This window comes from Balaenoptera acutorostrata, chromosome 9 (assembly GCF_949987535.1).
Source record: "Balaenoptera acutorostrata chromosome 9, mBalAcu1.1, whole genome shotgun sequence".
In the NCBI taxonomy this organism is placed as follows: domain Eukaryota; kingdom Metazoa; phylum Chordata; class Mammalia; order Artiodactyla; family Balaenopteridae; genus Balaenoptera; species Balaenoptera acutorostrata.
The window spans coordinates 66,169,855-66,193,386 of NC_080072.1; the positions used below are offsets into that span (position 1 = coordinate 66,169,855).

At 36.5% G+C, this 23,532-nt stretch overlaps 1 protein-coding gene across 3 annotated transcripts in view; it reads left to right on the plus strand.

Moving 5' to 3' along the window:
* The window catches only part of TMEM135 (transmembrane protein 135), a 260,464-nt gene that overhangs the window by 30,848 nt on the left and 206,084 nt on the right, over positions 1-23,532 (plus strand). For all 3 annotated transcript variants that reach the window (XM_007168482.2, XM_057553678.1, XM_057553679.1), the window contains exons 2-3: positions 12,544-12,671; positions 21,448-21,540. In XM_007168482.2, the coding sequence (XP_007168544.2) occupies positions 12,544-12,671; positions 21,448-21,540 (221 nt within the window). The remainder of the gene's footprint in view (positions 1-12,543; positions 12,672-21,447; positions 21,541-23,532) is intronic.

The window sequence follows — 23,532 nt, forward strand, 5'->3', positions numbered from 1 at the left end:
GGTGATTAAATAAATAAAACATAAAATCAACTGTTTCTTATTGGAAACTTTTATTTTCCAAAAATCTAGATTTGTTAGACCCTCTAGAAATAGTCTTCTAGGAGAGTTAACGATCAAGCTCTGGGGCTAACAAAGACTGCTAAATTAAAGTTTGGTACTAAGGCTAAGATCGTGGGGTCAGCCCCTTTGAGGGCCAGTTAGCTGTGTTCTGTTCCATAGTCATGCAATCCCCATACCAGTCAACCATTTGTGTGGCAAATATGCAGCATTAATCACATGGGGAAAGAGAGAAGGGAGAATAAAGGAATTAGATGAAATGTACATAGGCCTGATAGATGTTTAATAGCAATATTTTTGTAAAGGGAAACTCCTAAATGACAGGCCTGTCATTATAATTTTGCATCAGTCTTCAGTCTATAGCCTTTGTGTTAGTCAGGTCAGTCTCCATACTTGCCCTCATGAACTATGCTTAATGCCATCTCTGACTTTTGACTTACGCCTGGAATGTTCATAAAGATATTTGTCTCTGTTTTCTTCTAGATACTTTATTGTTTATATTTTGCAAATTTAAGTCTATGATCCATCTCAAATTAACTTTTGTGTATAGTGTGAGGAAGGAGTCAAAGTTAATTTTTTTGTTCTACACAGGTATCCAGTTCCTTTAGTACCATTTATTAAAAAAAAAAAAAAGGTACAATTTTAGAAGTAGGGAAAAAAGAACTCTGTGTCATATTTTTAGTGTTGACCTTTTATTTTTATTTTTCAACATGATGATTTGATATACATGCATACCTCAGAGATACTGCAGGTTCAGTTTCACACTGCCACAATAAAATGAATGCGGCAACAAAGTGAATGAATGTTTCAGTTGCACCTGAAATCTACCTTCTTAGCATATTTTCATTATTCAGTACAGTGTTACTAACTATAGTCATTGTGCTGTATATTAGATCTGTTAGATTTATTCATCCTATATAACTACATAACTACACCTTTGTATCCTTTGTATCCTTTGACCAACCTTTCTTTATTTTCCCCCACCCCCTCAGCCACTGGCAACCATCATTCTGCTCTGCTTCTGTGGGTTTTTAGATTCCACATATAAGTGAGTTCATGAAGTATTTGTCTTTCTGTGCCTGGTTTATTTTACTTAGCATTATTTCCTCCAGTTTTATCCAAGTTGTCCCAAATGACAGTATTTCCTTCTTTTTTAAGGCTGAGTAATCCGTTGTGTGTGTGTGTGTGTGTGTGTGTGTGTGTGTGTGTGTGTGTGTGTATCACAAGGATTTCCTTTTCTCCATACCCTCACCAACACTGACCACCTTTTGTATTTTGATCGTAGCCATTATAACACGTGTGTGGTGATAGCTCGTTGTTTTGATTTACATTTCTCTGATGATTAGTGACGTTGAACATCTTTTTGTGTACCTGTTGGCCATTTGTATGTCTTCTTTTGAGAAATGTATGTTCAGATCCTTTACTCATTTTTTAAAAATGGTTATTGTTTTTTTGTTATTGAGTTGTTTGAGTTTCTTCTGTATTTTGGATATTAATCTCATCAAATTTTGCAAATATTTTCTTCCATTTTGTAGGTTGTTTCTTCACTCTGTTGATAGCTTTTTTTTTTTTTTTTTTTTTTGCTGTGCAGGAGCTTTTTAGTTTGATGTAATCTCATCTGTCTGTTTTTGCATTTGTTGCTGTGCTTGTGGAATTATATCCAAAAAAGTATTATTCTAACCAATGTCAAGAAGCCTTTTTTTAAAAAAATTTTATTTATTTATTTATTTTATTTTATGGCTGTGTTGGGTCTTCATTTCTGTGCGAGGGCTTTCTCTAGTTGCGGCAAGTGGGGGCCACTCTTCATTGCGGTGTGCAGGCCTCTCACTATCGCAGCCTCTCTTGTTGCGGAGCACAGGCTCCAGACGCGCAAGCTCAGCAATTGTGGCTCACGGGCCTAGTCGCTCCGCGGTATGTGGTATCTTCCCAGACCAGGGCTCAAACCCATGTCCCCTGCATTAGCAGGCAGATTCTCAACCACTGTGCCACCAGGGAAGCCCAAGAAGCCTTTTCTCTATGTTTTCTTCTAGTAGTTTTATAGTTTCAGGTCTTACATTGAAGTCTTTAATGATTCTGAATTGTTCTATGTATATGGAGTAAGATAAGGGTCCAGTTTCATTCTTCAGCATGTGGATAACCAATTTTCCCAGCACCATTTATCGAAGAGACCGTCCTTTCCCTGTTGTGTGTTCTTGGCACCTTTGTTGAAGATCCTTTGACCATAAATGCATGAATTTATTTCTAGGCTCTGTATTCTGTTCCTTTGGTCTACATGTCTGTTTTTATGCCGGTACTCTGCTGTTTTTATTACAATAGCTTTGTAGTATATTTTGAAGTCAGGTATAGTGTGTTGCCTCCAGCATTGTTCTTCTTTCTCAAGATTGCTTTGGCTAGTCACATTTTTTTGTGATTCCATATGAGTTTTAGGATTGTTTTTTTCCATTTCTGTGAGAAATGCTTTTGGAATTTTGATAGGGATTACATTGAATCTATAGATGGCATTGAGTAGTTCGGACATTTTAACAATATTAATTCTTCCAATCCATGAACATGGACTGTCTTTCCACTTATTTGCATCTTATTCAGTTTCTTTCATTAATGTTTTAAAGTTATCAGTGTACAGATCTTTCACCTCCTTGGTTTAATTTATTCCTAAGTATTTTATTGATAATATAATTGTAAATAGGATTGTTTTCTTAGTATCTTTTTCAGATTGTTATGTGTGACTGTATAGAAATGCAGCTGATTTTTGTATATTGATTTTGTATCCCACAACTTTACTGAATTCATTTATTAGTTTTAATTTTTTTGATAGAGGTTTCAGAGTTTTCTGCAAACAGAGACAATTTTACTTCTGCCTTTCTGATATGGATACCTTTTATTTCTTTTTCTTGACTAGTTACTCTAGTTAAGACTTCCTGTACTAAGTTGAGTAAAAGTGGTGAGAGTGGGCACCTTTGTGTTGTTTCTGGTCTTAAAGGAAAAGCTTTCATTTTTTTACTGTTGAGTTTGATGTTAGCTGTGGGCTTATCATATATGACCTTTTATTATCATGAGGTTTATTGATGTTTTTATCTTGAAAGGGTATTGAATTTTGTCAAATGCTTTATCTCTATCTACTCAGATGATCATGATTTTTATCCTTCATTTGGTAATGTGTTGTATCACCTTTGTTTTTTTAAAAATAAATTTGTTTACTTATTTATATTTATTTTTGGCTGCGTTGGGTCTTTGTTGCTCCTCATGGGCTATCTCTAGTTGCAGTGAGCAAGGGCTACTCTTTGTTGCAGTGTGCGGGCTTCTCATTGTGGTGGCTTCTCTTGTTGTGGAGCAAGGGCTCTAGGCACGCGGGCTTCAGTAGTTGTGGCATGTGGGCTCAGTAGTTGTGGCTCACAGGATCTAGAGTGCAGGCTCAGTAGTTGTGGCGCATGGGCTTAGTTGCTCCGTGGTATGTGGGATCTTCCCCTACCAGGGCTCGAACCCGTGTCCCCTGCATTGGCAGGTGGATTCTTAACCACTGCGCAACCTGGGAAGCCCCGATTATTTGTTTTTTTACTGTTGAATTTTGAGAGTTCTTTATAGATTCTAGTTCGTAGTCCTTTTGTGCATATGTGGTTTGAAAATATTTTCTCCAGTCTGTAGCTTGTCTTTTCATCCGCTTTATATGGATACTGCCTCTTTTCTTCCTTTGTAAAGGAAGTTTTAAATTTTGATAAGGTTTGATTTTTCAGTTTTTCTGAAAATTTTTTCAGTTTTTCTGTTATGGGTCTTGATTACTGTAGCTATATAGTACATCTTGAAATTGGGCAGACTGATTCTGCCTACATTATTCTTCCTATTGTAAATTGTTGTAGATCTTCTAGTTCCTCTGCCTTTTCATATAAACTTTAGAATAATCTTCTCTATATCTACAAAGAACCTTGCTGATATTTTGATAAGAGTTAGGAAGAGAGCACTCAGTCTTTTCATCATTAAGTAGAAATTAGCTGTAGTTATCAACTTGATGAATTTGCCTTCTATTCCTATTTTTGTGAAAGTTTTTGTCATAAATGGGTGTTGAATTTGGTCAGATGCTTTTATATTGATTTATATAACCATGTGATTTTTCTTTTTAGCCTGTTAATATAGTGAATTACATTGATTGATTTTTATAAATTGAACCAGCCTTGCATCCCTGGAATAAAGCCCGCTTGGCCATGGTATATAATTCTCCTTATGTGTTGCTAAATTCTATTTGCTAATATTTTCTTTTTTTAAAAAAAATTTTATTGGAGTATAGTTGCTTTACAATGTTGTGTTCATTTCTGCTGTACAGCAAAGTGAATCAGCTATATGTATACATATGTCCCCTCTTTTTTGGATTTCATTCCCATTTAGGTCACTACAGAGCACTGAGTAGAGTTCCCTGTGCTATAAAGTAGGTTCCCATTAGGTATCTATTTTATGCATAGTATCAATAGTGTATATATGTCAATCCCAATCTCCCAATTTATCCCCCCCACCACGAGGGTTCTTTTGTATGTGACAAGTTTTCTTTCCTCTTACTGCTTTCAAAATTCTCTTTTTGTCTTTGACTTTTGAGAATTTGATTATAATGTGTCTAGGTGAAGATCTCTTTTTTCTTTCTGTTTTATTGAGATAATAATTGACATCCAGCAGTGTGTAAATTTAAGATGTATAGCATAATGGATTGACTTACATACATCATGAAATGATTATCACAATGGGATTAGTGAATATTGATCCTCTCAAAATTAATGAAATAGAAAAAGAAGAAATAGAAAAAGAAGAAATAGATCTCTTTGTAATTAATTTGTTTGGGATTCTTTGGGCTTCATGGATCTGGATGTCCATTTTCCTCTCCAGATTCAGGAAGTTTTCAGTCATTATTTCTTTAAATAAGCTTTCTGCTCCTTTTTCTTTACTTGTTCTGGGACTCCCTCAATCCATGTTATTCCCTTGATGGTATCCCATAATTTCCATAGGCTTTCTTCATTTTCTTTCAATATTTTTTCTTTTTGTTCTTTTGCCTGGGTAATTTCAAATGACCTGTCTTGAGCTCACTGATATTTTTTCTTTGGCTTGATCAAGTCTAGTCATTGTTCTCTTTAGCTCCAGAATTCATGCATCCCTCCCTCCCTCCCTTCCTCCCTTCCTTCCTTCCTTCTATCTCTTTGTTTAACTTCTCATTTTGGTCATGTATTGTTTTCCTGATTTTGTTTTAGTTGTCTATCTGTGTTCTCTTACAGCTCACTGCAGTTCTTTAAGACAACTATTTTGAATTCTTTGTCTGGCAGTTCATTGATCTCCATTTCTTTAGGGTTGGTTACTCGTGCTTTATTTTGTTCCTTTGTTGGTGTCATGTTTTCCTGAACATTCGTATTTCTGTGGCCTTGTTTTGGTGGTTGTTCATTTGAAGAAGTAGGCACCTCTTCCAGTCTTTACACTTGGGCTTCTGCAGTGAAAGCCAGTGAAAGCCATTTGGTGGAGTCTGTGGATGGGTTTGCTGCTGGAGTTTTCAGGCAGGCTACTCTGGTGCCTGGGGGTGGACTTGAAGCCTGAGTTCACTGGTGTGCACCTTATACTTGGGTCTACCTGGGCAGGCCTGGTGTTTGGGGCTTCAGTTTGGGGCTTGAAACGGATCCATGGGGTAAGCCTGGAGCCTGGTTTCTTGGGGTTTGGCATGGCACTGGGGTGGGCCTGGAGCCTGAGTCCATGGGGGCACTTCTGAATCCTGGATCTGTGTGGCCTGGCCTGATGCTTGATTTTACTTGGCAGGCCTGGAGCTGGGGTTTGTGGTGAAGTTGGGCGCTCACTTCACTCTTCTTCCTCCTTTGGGTGGGTGTCTCTCTGCATGCGGAGTTGCCTGGGGTTGGAGGTTGGTTGATGTGGGTAATATGAGATTATTTTTCATACCCTCTTCAATGCATCTTTTCTTATTTCTCCACTCCACCTGGGTGCTTTAATCTCTCACCTGGAATCCTTAGCTCTTGTGAAGGTATTTTTGCACATGAGTATTTGTTCAAATTGATGTTTCTGCAAGGGGATGAGTGCTGGAAACTGCTATTCTGCCATCTTACTGATGTCACCTGTGTCATTTAAGTCAGCCTCTTTATCTAATAAATGAGAAAGATGAAATCTAAAGAGAATTGAAATAAGTAGCATTCATATACATTATTGTAGAACTAAGAGTAAAAATCATATCTCCTGATTATTTTATACTTTATCATGCTGATTATTTCTATTCTCTATTCAGATCTTTTTCTATAATAATTAATCCACACTTTCTCATACTTATTCCCCTTCTACCAGTTTTATAAATGTAACATGTTTGTTGCAGAATGTCTAGAAAATACCCAAAAGCAAAAAGAAGATTAAAATAATCTATTACCAAGATAACCAGTTCATAATGTTCTAGTGTTTGTTCCATATGTTCATTAGAAAATATTGTTTGGTAGTCTGTCTTATCACTTTAAGTATTTTGATTCATTTTTTTCCTGGTCATTATATTGTCTTCAAAAGCTATATGAATATAAATAAATAAATACAAATATGTATTTTAATCATAGTGTTATTATATACTTTGTTGTTGAGCTAAATGTTTGTATGCATATTTGGAAAATTCATAAGGAATTTATTGACATGGAATTACTTGGTCAAAAGCATATGAACACTGCAACATTTTTTGCTATACAATATGATGTTTGTGAAGTTGTTGGATGATGTCTGATAATGATTTTATACATGTGTGCGTGTGCCTTTACAATTCCTACATGGCTAGTACAGTTACTTTTATGTTACTTGGTTAGATCAGTGCTTCTAATCTTTTTTCACACTATAGCATGCTGTGATGTACATAGAAAATGATAATAATTGTGTGGCACACTAGGGAAAACAGAGATGATTATCACCTTGCTCTGTTACCCTAGTCCTGGCCTGGCTACCCAGACTGCTGAGAGGATCAGTTTTTTGGCCACTTGTAAGCCCTGGTTGGAAGCTCTGGGTTACAACACAGTGTTGTTAAGGTCTTAGGTTACTTCCCATGTGTTGTGTCAGATTTTCCGTGTTTCTTACAGTAGACTGTACAGTATGATTTACCAATATTGCAAATATGTACAATTTATCTACCTTACTGTTAATGGACATTTAGGTGTTTTGCAGTATTTGTAATTACAGATAGTGTTATGAATATGACTTTTGATGGAAATAAGCAGTTATTTCTCTTGGATATATACCTAGGAGTGAAACTGCTGGATCATAGGATAAGTGTGCATTTAGTTTCATTAGATAATAACAGTTTTCTGAAGTAAGTATGCAGTTTTACATTCCCACCAGCAATGTGTGAAGTTCCAGTTACTTCATTCCCCACAGTGCTTTGCATTATCATTTCTCCTTGTTTTAGACATTCTGGTGTGTGTGTGTAGTGGTATTTTATTGTGCAGTTTTCTGAATACTAGTGATGCTAAGCATATTTCATATGCCCATTGGCTTTGTGGGTGACTGCTTTTTTTTTTAATTGAACTTTTTTTTTTTTTTTTAAAAGAAATTCACGTTCTTTTATTTATTTATTTATTTATGACTGTGTTGAGTCTTCGTTTCTGTGCGAGGGCTTTCTCTAGTTGTGGCAAGTGGGGACCACTCTTTATCGCGGTGCGCGGGCCTCTCACCATCGCGGCCTCTCTTGTTGCGGAGCACAGGCTCCAGATGCGCAGGCTCAGTAATTGTGGCTCACGGGCCCAGTTGCTCCGTGGCATGTGGGATCTTCCCAGACCAGGGCTCGAACCCGTGTCCCCTGCATTGGCAGGCAGATTCTCAACCACTGCGCCACCAGGGAAGCCCTTTAATTGAACTTTTAATTTTGAGATAATTGTAGATTCTTATGCAGTTGTAAGAAATAATAGATTCCCTCTGCTCTTTATCTGGTTTCTCCCAGTGGTATCATCCTGCAAAATGATAGTAAAATATCACAACCAAAATAATTGCTGTTGATATAGTCAATATACAGGACATTTCCATCAACACAAGGATCCCTTGTGGTGCCCTTTTATAGCAATACCCACTTCCCTCCCACCTACCCACCTCCTCTTAACCCCTGGTCACCATTAATTTATTCTTAATTTTTATAAATTTGTCATTTTATGTGTTATGTAAATGGAATAGTATAGTATGTAGTCTTTTGGGATTGGCTTTTTTCATTCAGCATAATTCTCTGGAAATTCATCAGTATTGTATCATGTATCACTAGCTTGTTCCTGTTTATTGCTAAATGGTATTCCATGGTATGGATACACCGCAGTTTTTTAAACCATTCATCTCTTAAAGGACATAGGAGTTGTTTCCATTTATTGACTATTACAAACAAAGCTGCTATAAACATTTGTGCACAAATTTTGGGTGAACATACGTTTTCATTTTTCTAGGATAAACATTCGGGACTGCAATTGCTGGGTCATATGATAGTTGCTTGTTTAGTTTTTATAGAAACTGTCAAACTTTTTCAGAATGGTTTTGCCATTTCACATTCCCCCCAACAAGTGCATGAGAGATCCAGTTTCTCTGCATCCTTGTCAACATTTGGTGTTTCCAGTATTTTTAAATTTGATCATTCTGACAGTTCTATGGTGATAGCTCATTGTGGTTTTAATTTGCTTTTCCTTAATGGCTAGTATGCTTATCTTCCATTTGCATATTCTCTTCGGTGAAATATCTGTTCGTATCATTTGTATTTTCTAATTGGATTGTTTTTTACTGTTGAGTTTTGAGATTTCCTTCTATATTCTAGATACTAGTCATTTGCTGGCTGTGTAGTTTACAAGTAGTTTCTCCCATTCTGTAGCTAGGGTTTTTATTCTTAACAGGTCTTTCACAGAGAAAAAGTTTTAATTCTGAAGTGTAATTTATAATTTTTCCTTTTATGAATTGCGCTTTTGCCTAGCCTTAGATCCCTAAGATTTTCCCTGATTTTTTTCCCCTAAAAGTTTTGTAGTTTTATGTTTTAGATTTATGTCTCTGATACACTTAGAATTAATTTTTGTATAAAGTGTGTATAAACTGTGAGACTTTGGCTGAGGTTAATTTTTTTTTTTTTTTTTTGCCTGTGGATGTCTCTTTGCTCCAGCACCATTTGTTGAAATAGCTCTTTTTCCTCTATGGGATTGCCATTGTACCTTGTCAAAAATCAGTTGAATATATTTGTGTGGATTTATATCTAGGTTCTCTATTCTATTTCATTAATGTATTTGTCTATCCTTTTGCCAATATCACAAAACCTGATTGCTGTAGCTATATAATGTCTTCAAATTGGGTAGGCTCATTCCTCCCATTTTATTCACTTTTTCAAAGTTGTTTTAGCTCTTATAGTTCCTTTGCTTTTCTATATAAATTTCAGTATAATCTTGTCCACATCTACAAAACCTTTTCTGGAATCGTAATAGAAATTGTGTTAAACCTGTATATTGCTTTGGGGGAAAATTGACATCTTTACCATGTTGAGTCTTCCTATCTATGAACATTTATTAATCTGTTCTTTGATTTCTTCCATCAGCATTGTGTATCTTTCAGTATACAAGTCCTATACAAGTGTTGTAGATTTTCCCCTAAGTATTTCATTTTTTGAGGAGTTATAAATGCTATTGTATTTAAATTTTGGTGTCCATGTATTCATTTTTTTATATAGAAATACAAATAACTTTTGTATGTTTATCTTTTATCCTTTGCCTTTGCTAAACTGCATTATGAGTTCTAGGAGGTGTGTGTGTGTCTGTATGTAACTTGCTTGGGAATTTCTGTGTAGACAATCAGGTTATCTGCAAATAGGGACAGTTTTGTTTTTTCCTTTCCAGGAACAGAGGGGATTTTTTTCTGTAACTACTTGAATATATAACAGAGTACCATATTCTGCCCATTGTTGAGTCTAAAATGAAAGAGACATTACATTCTAAAACCTGAAGATCCTAGGAGATCATTAGAACTGAGGAGATGGTTGAGGATCCAGGGAATAATTGAAATGACACCAACATTTTGTTTCTAAGTAATTGGGTGGATGTGGTACTATTACTTGAGGTTAGAAACTCAGAAATAAAAGCATTTTTGGGAAGTATAATAAGTTCTGCTTTGGACATGCTTTTTTTTTTTAAAATTTATTATTTATTTATTTGTTTATTTTTGCTGTGTTGGGTCTTCGCTTCTGTGCAAGGGTTTTCTCTAGTTGCGGTGAGCGGGGGCCACTCTTCATCGCAGTGCGCGGGCCTCTCACTATCGCGGCCTCTGTTGTTTCGGAGCACAGGCTCCAGACGCGCAGGCTCAGTAGTTGTGGCTCACGGGCCTAGTTGCTCCGCGGCATGTGGGATCTTCCCAGACCAGGGCTCGAACCCGTGTCCCCTGCATTGGCAGGCAGATTCTCAACCACTGCTCCACCAGGGAAGCCCTGGACATGCTTTTTTTTTGATGTCTGTGGTATGTCTTTATTGACATGTCCAATAAACATTTGAAGTATGCATTAAGAATTTAGGGGAGGGACTTCCCTGGTGGTGCAGTGGTTAAGAATCTGCCTGCCAATCCAGGGGACATGGGTTTGATCCCTGGCCTGGGAAGATACCACATGCCCGGAGCAGCTAAGCCCGTGTTCCACAACTACTGAGCCTGTGCTCTAGAGCCCGTGAGCAACAACTACTGAGCCCACAACTACTGAAGCCTGTGTGCTCTAGGGCCCACGTGCCACAACTGCTGAGCCCATGTGCTGCAACTACTGAAGCCTGTGCACGTAGAGCCTGTGCTCCGCAACGAGAAGTCACCGCAATGAGATGCCTGCGCACCACAATGAAGAGTAGCCCCCGCTCGCTGCAACTAGAGAAAGCCTGTGTGCAGCAACAAAGACCCAATGCAGCCAAAAATTAAAAAAAAAAAAAAATTAGAAGGGGTTATATTGGAATTCCTACTTTGACATGATAGGTGATGCTGTGGGAGAGATTGTATATAGAATGAGTAGAGATCTGAGGAAGAAATGCTAACAAAGGAGTAGCACTTAGAGATATAATGGGAGAATGAAAACAATGAAGTCACAGAAACCATAGAAACTTCTCTTTTGTCAACGTTTTACCTATTTGTCAAGATCCATCTTCCAGGCATTATTACCTGTCCAGTCCCTTCTCCTTTTTGGTTATTCCCTAATATGTATTTCTATAGCAGTTTCTTCTTCTTCTAGTATAGCATTTACCACACTGCCTTACTGTAGTTTATTGTTTATATGTCTACTTCCCTATTAAGTTTTTATGTTCCTTGAAGGCAAGGATTAGATCTTATTCATTGTTGTTTTTCCTGTGTATGGCATAATTCTTAATAACAGTTTGTTTAATTGAATGAAGTAGGAAATTATCAGAGGCTTTTAAGGGGTAGAATAAGAAAAGAACTGAGACGAGGCCATTAGATTTGTTGATCCCTGACGATAGGGAAGCTGTTATGTCTAGAATGGTGAAAAGTGAATGCAGAGTTCTCTGGTCTTCCTTTTCTCAAGTCAGTCTTGCCCTTTCTTACATTCCCTCCCTCATTCCCTAATTCTGTCCCCTTAACTTTTGTTCCTTTGATATATTGTTTCATCATGATAGAAAAGCATTTCTTCCTGGTGACCTGTGAGAATTATACTGTTGTTCCTAATCTAGCTCATATCCCCTTCTCAGTGAAACTGAATGAATGAATTTCTCTGGTTTTTATCATTGAAGTTTTCTAATATCCAGGCTGATAGTATCTGTAATGTAGTTTTGTTTTAGCATTCAATTTCTATTTGATTGTACTTTATTTTTTCCATTTAAACATATATTTTATTTTTCAGTTTAAAACTTTTTTAAAAAAATTTTATTTATTTATTTTTGGCTGCGTTGCATCTTTGTTGCTGTGCGTGGGCTTTGTCTAGTTGCTGCGAGCAGGGGCTACTCTTCCTTGCCATGCGCGGGCTTCTCACTGTGGTGGCTTCTCTTGTTGCGGAGCACGGGCTCCAGGCATGCGGGCCTCAGTGGTTGTGGCACGTGGGCTTCAGTAGTTGTGGCTCACGGGCTCTAGAGTGCAGGCTCAGTAGTTGTGGTGCACGGGCTTAGTTGCCCCGTGGCATGTGGGATCTTCCTGGACCAGGGCTCGAACCTGTGTACCCTGAATTGGCAGGCAGATTCTTAACCACTGTGCCACCAGGGAAGCCCCAGTTTAAAACTTTTTAAGGCATTATAAATATTTATCTCAGTGTTTGGAGGTTATTTATCATATGATCCATGTTGTAATTTCTAGGTGTTTATTTTATCCATTATACTTTCAATAAATTAAAGGGTCTTCTGTCCCAGAAATTGAATTTTCATAGAGGAGCCAGTAAAATACCAGAGTTTTTACTTTAATTTTTAAATACATGCTATTATTTCAGGATCTTCCACATAAGAACTAACTTAAGTGGGAAAAGTTGGTTATATTAAACAAAAGAGCCGTTTTTTTTCCTTTTTTTTCCAGATTGCAGCAATTCTCCGGAAACGAAAATTAGATTATTATTTACACAAACTGCTCCCTGAGATCCTACAATCTGCTTCATTTCTGACTGCTAATGGGGCCTTGTTTATGGCTTTCTTTTGCATTTTAAGGTTGGTACACATAATCACAATTGGTAGTTAATACAAATGCCTTTGTTGAAACTGAAACAAACAAATGTTTATATAAATGTTGTGCAGGTCACTGCTTGTGTATTTTTTTCTCTCTGTGAAATGACATTTATTTATCTCAAAGAACGCTTGTAAAACCAGGAGTTGTGGGCCTCTTGGCCTAAAAATGTAATATAAACTTCAAATTATTGCTGTGAATATATAACAAAAGTGCTTTAATGTATCATACATTTTCTGAGGCCCGCTATATTTACTAACTTGTTAATGAGAATTTCTTAACTTTTCAGTTTCATAGATTAGGAATTCAAAGCAACTGTCCATGATATTGGTTAGGTCCAAATGCAGTGAATGGACTTCAAAAGGACTATAAAATGCTCGTGTTTATCTGTAAAATTTCTGGTATATCCTACTGATGAAACTTTTGGTCCTGATGCAGTGCATTATCTGTGTCACATGCTTCATACAATATACATGCAGTTAGAATTCAGTTTTTAGTGTTATGATATACTTAGCATGTTTATTAGATATTTACTTTTTATTTTTTCCCCCACACATTATTGAAACCCAAACTAGTTTATTTAATTTGTCAGGTTAAAATACTAACTTCACATTATATTACTATTAATGTTACCCAGTTAGTATTACCCAAAACAATTCTGCAGGTAGATTTTAACTGCAATTAGAAATATAATTTCCGCTTGCAAGAACACCAGAATCACAACTAGCTGCTGGACAATCATTGACAGGAAGACACTGGAACTCACCAAAAAGATACCCCACATCCAAAGACAAATGAGAAGCCACAATGAGACGGTAGGAGGGGCGCAATCCCAGTAAAATCAAATCCCATAACTGCTGGGTGGGTGACTCACAGACTGGAGAACCCTTGTACCACAGAAGTCCACCCACTGGAGTGAAGGTTCTGAGCCCCACGTCAGGCTTCTCAACCTGGGGGTCTGGCAACGGTAGGAGGAATTCCTAGAGAATCAGACTTTGAAGGCTAGTGGGATTTGATTGCAGGACTTTGACAGGACTGGGGGAAACAGAGACTCCACTCTTGGAGGGCACACACAAAGTAGTGTGCACATTGGGACCCAGGGGAAGGAGCAGTGACCCCATAGGAGACAGAACGAGACCTACCTAGTAGTGTTGGAGGGTCTTCAGCAGAGGCGGGCGGTGGCTGTGTCTCACTGGGGGGGACAAGGACACTGGCAGCGGAAGTTCTGGGAAGTACTCCTTGGTGTGAGCCCTCCCAGAGTCTGCCATTAACCCCACCAAAGAGCCCAGGTAGGCTCCAGTGTTGGGTTGCCTCAGGCCAAACAACCAATATGAAGGGTACCCAGCCCCACCCATCAGCAGTCAAACGGATTAAAGTTTTACTGAGCTGTGCCCACCAGAGCAACAGTCAGCTCTACCCACCACCAGTCCCTCCCATCAGGAAACTTGCACAAGCCTCTTAGATAGCCTCATCCACCAGAGGGCAGACAGCAGAAGCAAGAAGAACTACAATCCTGCAGCCTGTGGAACAAAAACCACATTCAAAGAAAGATAGACAAGATGAAAAGGCAGAGAGCTATGTACCAGATGAAGGAACAAGATAAAACCCCAGAAAAACAACTAAATGAAGTGAAGATAGGCAACCTTCCAGAAAAAGAATTCAGAATAATGATAGTGAAGATGATCCAGGACCTTGGAAAAAGAATGGAGGCAAAGATTGAGAAGATGCAAGAAATGTTTAACAAAGATTTAGAAGAATTAAAGAACAAACAAAGAGAGATGAACAATACAATAACTGAAATGAAAACTACACTAGAAGGAATCAATAGCAGAATAACTGAGGCAGAAGAACGGATAAGTGACCTGGAAGACAGAAAGGTGGAATTCACTGCTGTGGAACAGACTAAAGAAAAAAGAATGAAAAGAAATGAAGACAGCCTAAGAGACCTCTGGGACAACATTAAATGCAACAACATTCGCATTATAGGGGTCCCAGAAGGAGAAGAGAGAGAGAAAGGACCAGAGAAAATATTTGAAGAGATTATAGTCGAAAACTTCCCTAACATGGGAAAGGGAACAGCCACCCCAGTCCAGGAAGTGCAGAGAGTCCCATACAGGATAAACCCAAGGAGAAACACGAGACACCTAGTAATCAAAGTGGCAAAAATTAAAGACAAAGAAAAATTATTGAAAGCAGCAAGGGAAAAACGACAAATAACATACAAGAGAACTCCCATAAGGTTAACAGCAGATTTCTTAGCAGAAACGCTACAAGCCAGAAGGAAGTGGCATGATAAAGTGATGAAAGGGAAGAACCTACAACCAAGATTCCTCTACCCGGCAAGGATCTCATTCAGATTCAATGGAGAAATCAAAAGCTTTACAGACAAGCAAAAGCTAACAGAACTCAGCACCAGCAAAACAGCTCTACAACAAATGCTAAAGGAACTTCTCTAAGTGGGAAACACAAGAGAAGAAAAGGATCTACAAAAACAAACCCAAAACAATTAAGAAAATGGTCATAGGAACATACATACCAATAATTACCTTTAACTTGAATGGATTAAATGCTCCAACCGAAAGACACAGGCTCACTGAATGGATACAAAAACAAGACCCATATATATGCTGTCTACAAGAGACCCACTTCAGACCTAGGGACACATACAGACTGAAAGTGAGGGGATGGAAAAAGATATTCCATGCAAATGGAAATCAAAAGAAATCTGGAAGAGCAATACTCATATCAGATAAAATAGACTTTAAAATAAAGAATGTTACAAGAGACAAGGAAGGACACTACATAATGATCAAGGGATCAATCCAAGAAGAAGATACAACAATTATAAATATATATGCACCCAACATAGGAGCACCTCAATACATAAGGCAACTGCTAACAGCTCTAAAAGAGGAAATTGACAGTAACACAATAATATTGGGGACTTTAACACCTCACTTACACCAATGGACAGATCATCCAAAATGAAAATAAATAAGGAAACAGAAGCTTTAAATGACACAATAGTCCAGATAGATTTAATTGATATTTATATGACATTCCATCCCAAAACAGCAGATTACACTTTCTTCTCAAGTGCACATGGAACATTCTCCAGGAAAGATCACATCTTGGGTCACAAATCAAGCCTCAGTAAATTTAAGAAAATTGAAATCATATCAAGCATCTTTTCTGACCATAACACTATGAGATTAGAAATGAATTACAGGGAACAAAACGTAAAAAACACAAACAAATGGAGGCTTAACAATACGTTACTAAATAACCAAGAGATCACTGAAGAAATCAAAGAGGAAATCAAAAAAATACGTAGAGACAAATGACAATGAAAACACGATGGTCCAAAACCTATGGGATGCAGCAAAAGCAGTTCTAAGAGGGAAGTTTATAGCTATACAAGCCTACCTCAAGAAAGAAGAAAAATCTCAAATAAGCAATCTAACCTTACACCTAAAGGAACTAGAGAAAGAAGAAGAAACAAAACCCAAAGTTAGCAAAGGAAAGAAATCATAAAGATCAGAGTGGAAATAAATGAAATAGAAACAAAGAAAACAATAGCAAAGATCAATAAAACTAAAAGCTGGTTCTTTGAGAAGATAAACAAAATTCATAACCATTAGCCAGACTCATCAAGAGAAAGAGGGAGAGGACTCAAATCAATAAAATTAGAAATGAAAAGGGAGAAGTTACAACAGACACCGCAGAAATACAAAGCATCCTAAGAGACTACTACAAGCAACAGTATGCCGATATAATGGACAACCTGAAAGAAATGGACAAATTCTTAGGCAGGTATAACCTTCCAAGCCTGAACCAGGAAGAAATAGAAAATATGAACAGACCAATCACAAGTAATGAAATTGAAACTGTGATTAAAAATCTTCCAAAAAACAAAAGTCCAGGACCAGATTGCTTCACAGATGAATTCTATCAAACATTTAGAGAAGAGCTAACACCCATTCTTCTCAAACTCTTCCAAAAAATTGCAGAGGAAGGAACGCTCCCAAACTCATTCTATGAGGCCACCATCACCCTGATACCAAAACCAGACAAAGATACTACCAAAAAAGAAAATTAGAGACCAATATCACTGATGAATATAGAAGCAAAAATCCTCAACAAAATACTAGCAAACAGAATCCAACAACACATTAAAAGGGATCATACACCACGATCAAGTGGGATTTATCCCAGGGATGCAAGGATTCTTCAAAATATGCAAATCAATCAATGTGATACACCATATTAACAAATTGAAGGATAAAAACCATATGATCATCTCAATAGATGCAGAAAAAGCTTTTGACAAAATTCAACACCCATTTATGATAAAAACTCTCCAGAAAGTGGGCATAGAGGGAACCTACCTCAATGTAATAAAGGCCATATACCCCAAACCCAGAGGAAACATCATCCTCAATGATGAAAAACTGAAAGCATTTCCTCTAAGATCAGGAACAAGAGAAGGATGTCCACTCTCACCACTGTTATTCAACATAGTTTTGGAAGTCCTAGCCACGGCATTCAGAGAAGAAAAAGAAGTAAAAGGAATACAAATTGGAAAAGAAGAAGTAAAATTGTCACTGTTTGCAGATGACATGATACTATACATAGACAATCCTAAAGATGCCACCAGAAAACTACTAGAGCTACTCAATGAATTTGGTAAAATTGCAGGACACAAAACTAATGCACAGAAATCTCTTGCATTCCTATACACTAATGATGAAAAATCTGAAAGAGAAATTATGGAAACACTCCCATTTACCATTGCAACAAAAAGAACAAAATACCTACCTAGGAAGAAACCTACCTAGGGAGACAAAAGAGACAAAAGACCTGTATGCAGAAAACTATAAGACACTGATGAAAGAAATTAAAGATGATACCAGCAGATGGAGAGATATACCATGTTTTTGTATGGGAAGAATCAATATTGTGAAAATGACTATACTACCCAAAGCAATCTACAGATTCAATACAATCCCTATCAAATTACCAATGGCAATTTTTACAGAACTAGAATAAAAAATCTTAAAATTTGTATGGAGACACAAAAGACCCTGAATAGCCAAAGCAGTCTTGAGGGGAAAAAACGGAGCTGGAGGAATCAGACTCCCTGACTTCAGACTATACTACAAAGCTACAGTCATCAAGACAATATGGTACTGGCACAAAAACAGAAACATAGATCAATGGAACAAGATAGAAAGCCCAGAGATAAACCCATGCACCTATGGTCAACTAATCTATGACAAAGGAGGCAAGGATATACAATGGAGAAAAGACAGTCTCTTCAAAAAGTGGTGCTGGGAAAACTGGACAGCTACATGTAAAAGAATGAAATTAGAACAGTCCCTAACACCATACACAAAAATAAACTCAAAATGGATTAGAGACCTAAATGTAAGACCGGACAGTATAAAACTCTTAGAGGAAAACATAGGAAGAACACTCTTTGATGTAAATCACAGCAAGATCTTTTTTGACCCACCTCCTAGAGTCATGGAAATAAAAACAAAAATAAACAAATGGGACCTAACGAAACTTCAAAGCTTTTGCCCAGCAAAGGAAACCATAAACAAGACGAAAAGACACTCCTCAGAATGGGAGAAAATATTTGCAAACGAATCAACGGAGAAAGGATTAATCTCCAAAATATATAAACAACTCATGCAGGTCAATATTAAAAAAAAAATCAACCCAATCCAAAAATGGGCAAAAGACCTAAGTAGACATTTCTCCAAAGAAGACATACAGATGGCCAAGAAGCACATGAAAAGCTGCTCAACATCACTAATTATTAGAGAAATGCAAATCAAAACTACAATGAGGTATCACCTCACACCAGTTAGAATGGGCATCATCAGAAAATCTACAAACAACAAATGCTGGAGAGGGTGTGGAGAAAAGGAACCCTCTTGCACTGTTGGTGGGAATGTAAATTGATACAGCCACCATGGAGAACAGTATGGAGGTTCCTTAAAAAACTAAAAATAGAATTACCATATGACCCAGCAATCCCACGACTGGGCATATACCCAGAGCAAACCATAATTCCAAAAGACACATGCACCCCAATGTTCATTGCAGCACTATTTACAGTAGCCAGGTCATGGAAACAACCTAAATGCCCATCGACAGACGAATGGATAAGGAAGATGTGGTACATATATACAATGGAATATTACTCAGCCATAAAAAGGAACGAAATTGGGTCATTTGTTGAGACATGGATGGCTCTAGAGTCTGTCATACCAAGTGAAGTAAATCAGAAAGAGAAAAACAAATATCGTATATTAACACATATGTGTGGAACCTAGAAAAATGGTACAGATGAGACGGTTTGCAGGGCAGAAATTTAGGCACAGATGTAGAGAACAAATGTATGGACACCAAGGGGGGAAAGCGGTGGGGGGGTGGTGGGGGTGGTGGTGTGTTGAATTGGGAGATTGGGATTGGCATGTATTCACTGATGTGTATTAATTTGATGACTAATAAGGAAAAAAAATTGCTCATAACTTAATAAGGACAATATTTCTTCCTTTCTGAATTCTTATACCTTGTATTTATTTTTCTTGCATTATTGTACTTGCTAAGATCTCCAGTACAGTTTGAACTAGAAGTGGGAATTATGGGGAGCTATGAATCATTCTCAGTCTAAAAGTGAAGCTTTTAATGTTTTACCAAACTAGTTTTTTGTATATAGGGAATAATAAATTGAATAATAATTTTATCCTTTTCTAAAAAGAAAAAAGAAATATAATTTCCAAAAGTCTTCTATAGATTTTTGCCTTAGGAACATTAATATTTATAAACTTTTAGTAATTGATAAAGTTTATACTATTGAATAAGTCATGCCTTTAAATTGATCTGAAAAAATCTGTATAAGAAACTCTTTACCATGTAGTCTCTGGAAAGTTTCTAATACTTGTTAAAACTCTAAAAATAGAGTTATAAGATAATTAGGTTTTAAAAATTGCAATAATAATAAATTGGTCTTGCAGCATATTTATGTTCTATGAAGCTTTTGGTTAAGTTGTGGAGACATAAAATACTTATAATAAGGTAACATCTGTGTTCCTCCTATAACTGACTCACTCAATTATTTTCCTTTAATGTTTATATTCAGTAACTTGTTAAGTCCTTTGTGTATTTTTTGTTGGAGGAAGAATCACCTCCAGTTTTCTCAGGCAGAAAGTTTCTGATGTCCATTGCAGAAATACCCATGTTATATGTAGGTTTTCTAATTTTTTTAAAGCTAAGCTTCAGTTAAAAAGAAAATTTCATCTGATTTTTTATCCTTATCTGTACGTACATAGGATATGTTTTTTTCTGTAATACATCGTTTAGCGGTTGACCAACTTTGTTCAGATAATTTCTTATAATTTTTTGTTTCTCCCTTTCTTAGGAACAAATTGTCTTTGAAAGGAAAAAAGAATCTTCCTAATATCTCCAGATTTCTTTTTTTTCTCTTTAAAAACCCAAGCAGCTAATGGCGTTTATAATTTGTGAGACACTGCAGATTCTTTCTTCCAAGGGATATATTCTAGTAAATGAAAAATTTTATATACACATATAACTAAAAAATGTAAAATACTTTAGTAAGCGATGTAAGAAAAAAGTTACCCAGGGTTGTAGAAGGAAAGAAGGAGAGACATTTTTTGAATATCTATCATGTGTTAAAAAATAGTAATAGTTGAAAAAAAATGATACTGATGAACCTATATATAAAACAGAAATAGACCCACAGACATAGAAAACAAATTTATGGTTACCAAAGGGGAAGGGCGGGGGGTAAATTAGGAGTTTGGATTAACATACACACACTACTATATATAAAATAGATAACCAACAAGGACCTACTGTGTAGCACAGGGAACTATACTCAATATTTTGTAATAGCCTATAAGGGAAAAGAATCTGGAAAAAAAAACATATATATAACTGAATCTCTTTGCTATATACCTGAAACTAATACAACATTGTAAATCAGCTATACTTCAATAAAAAAAGAGCCATAATGAAAAAATAGTAGTAGTGATAACAATAGTAATAATAGTAATAATAGCTAACATTTTCTGCGTACTTCCTATGTGTCATGCATGGTGCTGGGGAATATCTCATGTAGCCATCATAACAACTCTGTGAGATAGGTAATACATTTATTCCCATTTGGTAGATAGGAAACTGAGAACATTCCCATTTGGTAATACATTTATTTCCATTTGATAGATCGGAAACTGAGAACATAGAAGGTTTGCAGAGTGAACAGTGTTGGATCCAGGGACTGTCTGAATGAATATAACAGATTAAATTATTGGAAGGAGAGATACCTATTAGTTTGCTATTGTAGTAGCCTGAAGAAGAGATGGTGAGGGACATAACTGAGGCAAGGGCAGTAGGTTGGAGAGGAATTTGAGAGATAAATTGTACATGGAAGTATTTAAGGGGATGATTTCATGTATGGGATAAGGAAGAAGAAGCCAAGGATGTCTCAGAGTGTCACACGTAGGTGGATAAGTAGTTGTTGATATCATTAACCTAGGAAAAGAGAGGGGAAAGAACAGGTTCATGGAGATAGGGGAGAAAGATAATGAGTTTGGTTTTGGACATGCTGAATTTGAGGTGCTGTGGGACATTTAGTTAGAGGGTGAACTGAGAAGGGGAACTTCTATGCGTAATAACTGAAATGACCAACTAGAAATTTCATATAATCATTCCAAATTTCAATTTCAGGAAGATACTTGGAAAATTCTACTCATGGAGTCCCGGCTTTGGTGCTGCTTTACCAGCTTCTTATGTGGCCATTCTAATTGAGAGAAAAAGCAGGTAAACTTTTACATACCTACATGTTTAATAGAACTGATTTACTGTCCACCATCACAGCTAGAGTTTTTTTTTTTTTGCTTATTGTGTATCATGGTCCAGGGAGGACAAATATTTCCACATATATTTTTCAGTCTTGCAAATATTGGGCTGGCCAAAAAGTTTGTTTGGTTAGGGAATATGTTGTTCAATACAGTTCTTGGTGAAAATGAAAAATGTGTCTCTTATTTTTACTTAAAATGGAACGAACTTTTTGGCCAACCCAATATTTGATGGAAAATTTAATTTTATACTTATATTATTTAAGTTTTTAAGCCTATAAAAAAACAAAGATTGACGCCATACTATTCCAAATTTATGTGTCACCTCTTCTTCCTATTGCTTGATGTTATTTGAATACTAAGCAGGAGCTAAAAAGTAATTCTGGTATCTAAATCACAGTAAGAATTTGACCTCCAAACTCTGCAGTGTCATCTGGTAAATCAATCACAAGAGATCCACCTGGGTCCTGCCACGTAGGCTGTCCTGGAAGGCAGGACAGTCTGATACACTGACTGAGCCAGCAAACTGCTAACAAGTTTCTGCTCTCGGGCTAGGAAGGAAGCCACAGCTGGCAGACCATCTGTACAACACAGATTATCAAATATTTACACCAACTCCGAGGTGAATATTAAGCAGCACCACAGAGCTGATAAAGTCACATAATTAAGTCATCAAAGGCAGCGATTTCGACTTATAGGAGGGGAGTCTCTTGAGGTGTGTCACAAGTATGTATTACTAATGAAAGTTAAAGTAGTCAAGTTTGTGAACAACTGACTTTAATAAAGTTTCTCCTCAAAGGAAAAAAAAAAAAAAAAAAAAAAAAACAAAGATTGACATTATATAGTAACAATGCCCATTAGTCTTTGTTTACTAAAAAATTAGAGGGTTCTCTGATGTGCCACACTAAAACATGGCTTGCATAAATTCTAATTAAAGATCTTTTCCATAACTGCAATACCGTTATCACACCTAAGAAAATAAACAGTAGTTTTCTTTTATCATTTAGATCTGTAATTTGCTTCGGGCTCATCAACCTCTATTAAATCAATTATTATTTTTAAGATATCTTCTCATTTTAAAAAAATTTTTCATTTTTATCAACTTGAAAATATTCCACGTGGAATAATAAGATTTCTACAAAATGCTACAAAGTGTTATGTAAGTTTTTCAGTTAGGTAAACTGTTGAGGTTAAACATTTTGCATAAAAGAATTTTTACCATTTCAGGAATAATTATTTTTATTGTTGAGAACTGCTTTGATTCCATCTTTATCCCAGAGAATAAAGATACGGTCATGTATATTAATCAAGATGGGATCATCTTTCAGTTTATGAAGATGTTTGTTGTAATCATCGATCCCCTAGTAAGACTATATAGATAGATCTTGTTAGGTAGCTAAATATTTACTTAAACCACCTGAAGCCATTTTAATGCATTCTTGTAAATGTAATAGTATCTAAATTTTTGTGATTCTCTGTTTGATGATACTTTTAGATTATTAAAATTACTAAAATCAAAGGATGTTATAACCCCAGGAAAATCAAGTCAGTATTGCTAGAAACATAGGTTACCCCACCTGAGAGGACAGTACAGAATAGTTGTTAAAAGTGTGGATTCTGGAGCTATAAAATCTGGCTTGGGAGACTGGCTCCGCCACTTAATTTGTGACGTCTATGGCTTATTCCTTACCTGAAAAATGGAGGTAGTGATAATCTACTCACATGGCTATTCAGAGAATTAAGTGAGTTAGTTATGTAAGAGCGCTTAGAAGAGTGCCTGACACACGGTAAGTGTGTTAAGTATTTTTATTGGTTTTTTGCCCGTAAGTAATGAGAGCCTTGTTCTGGTGATTGTAACTTTCTGATCAATTTAAAAATCTAAATATTCGCTTTGGAAATACGATTTCAAAGTATGTACTCATATATGAAACTTTAAAGATGCTTTAAATGAAGT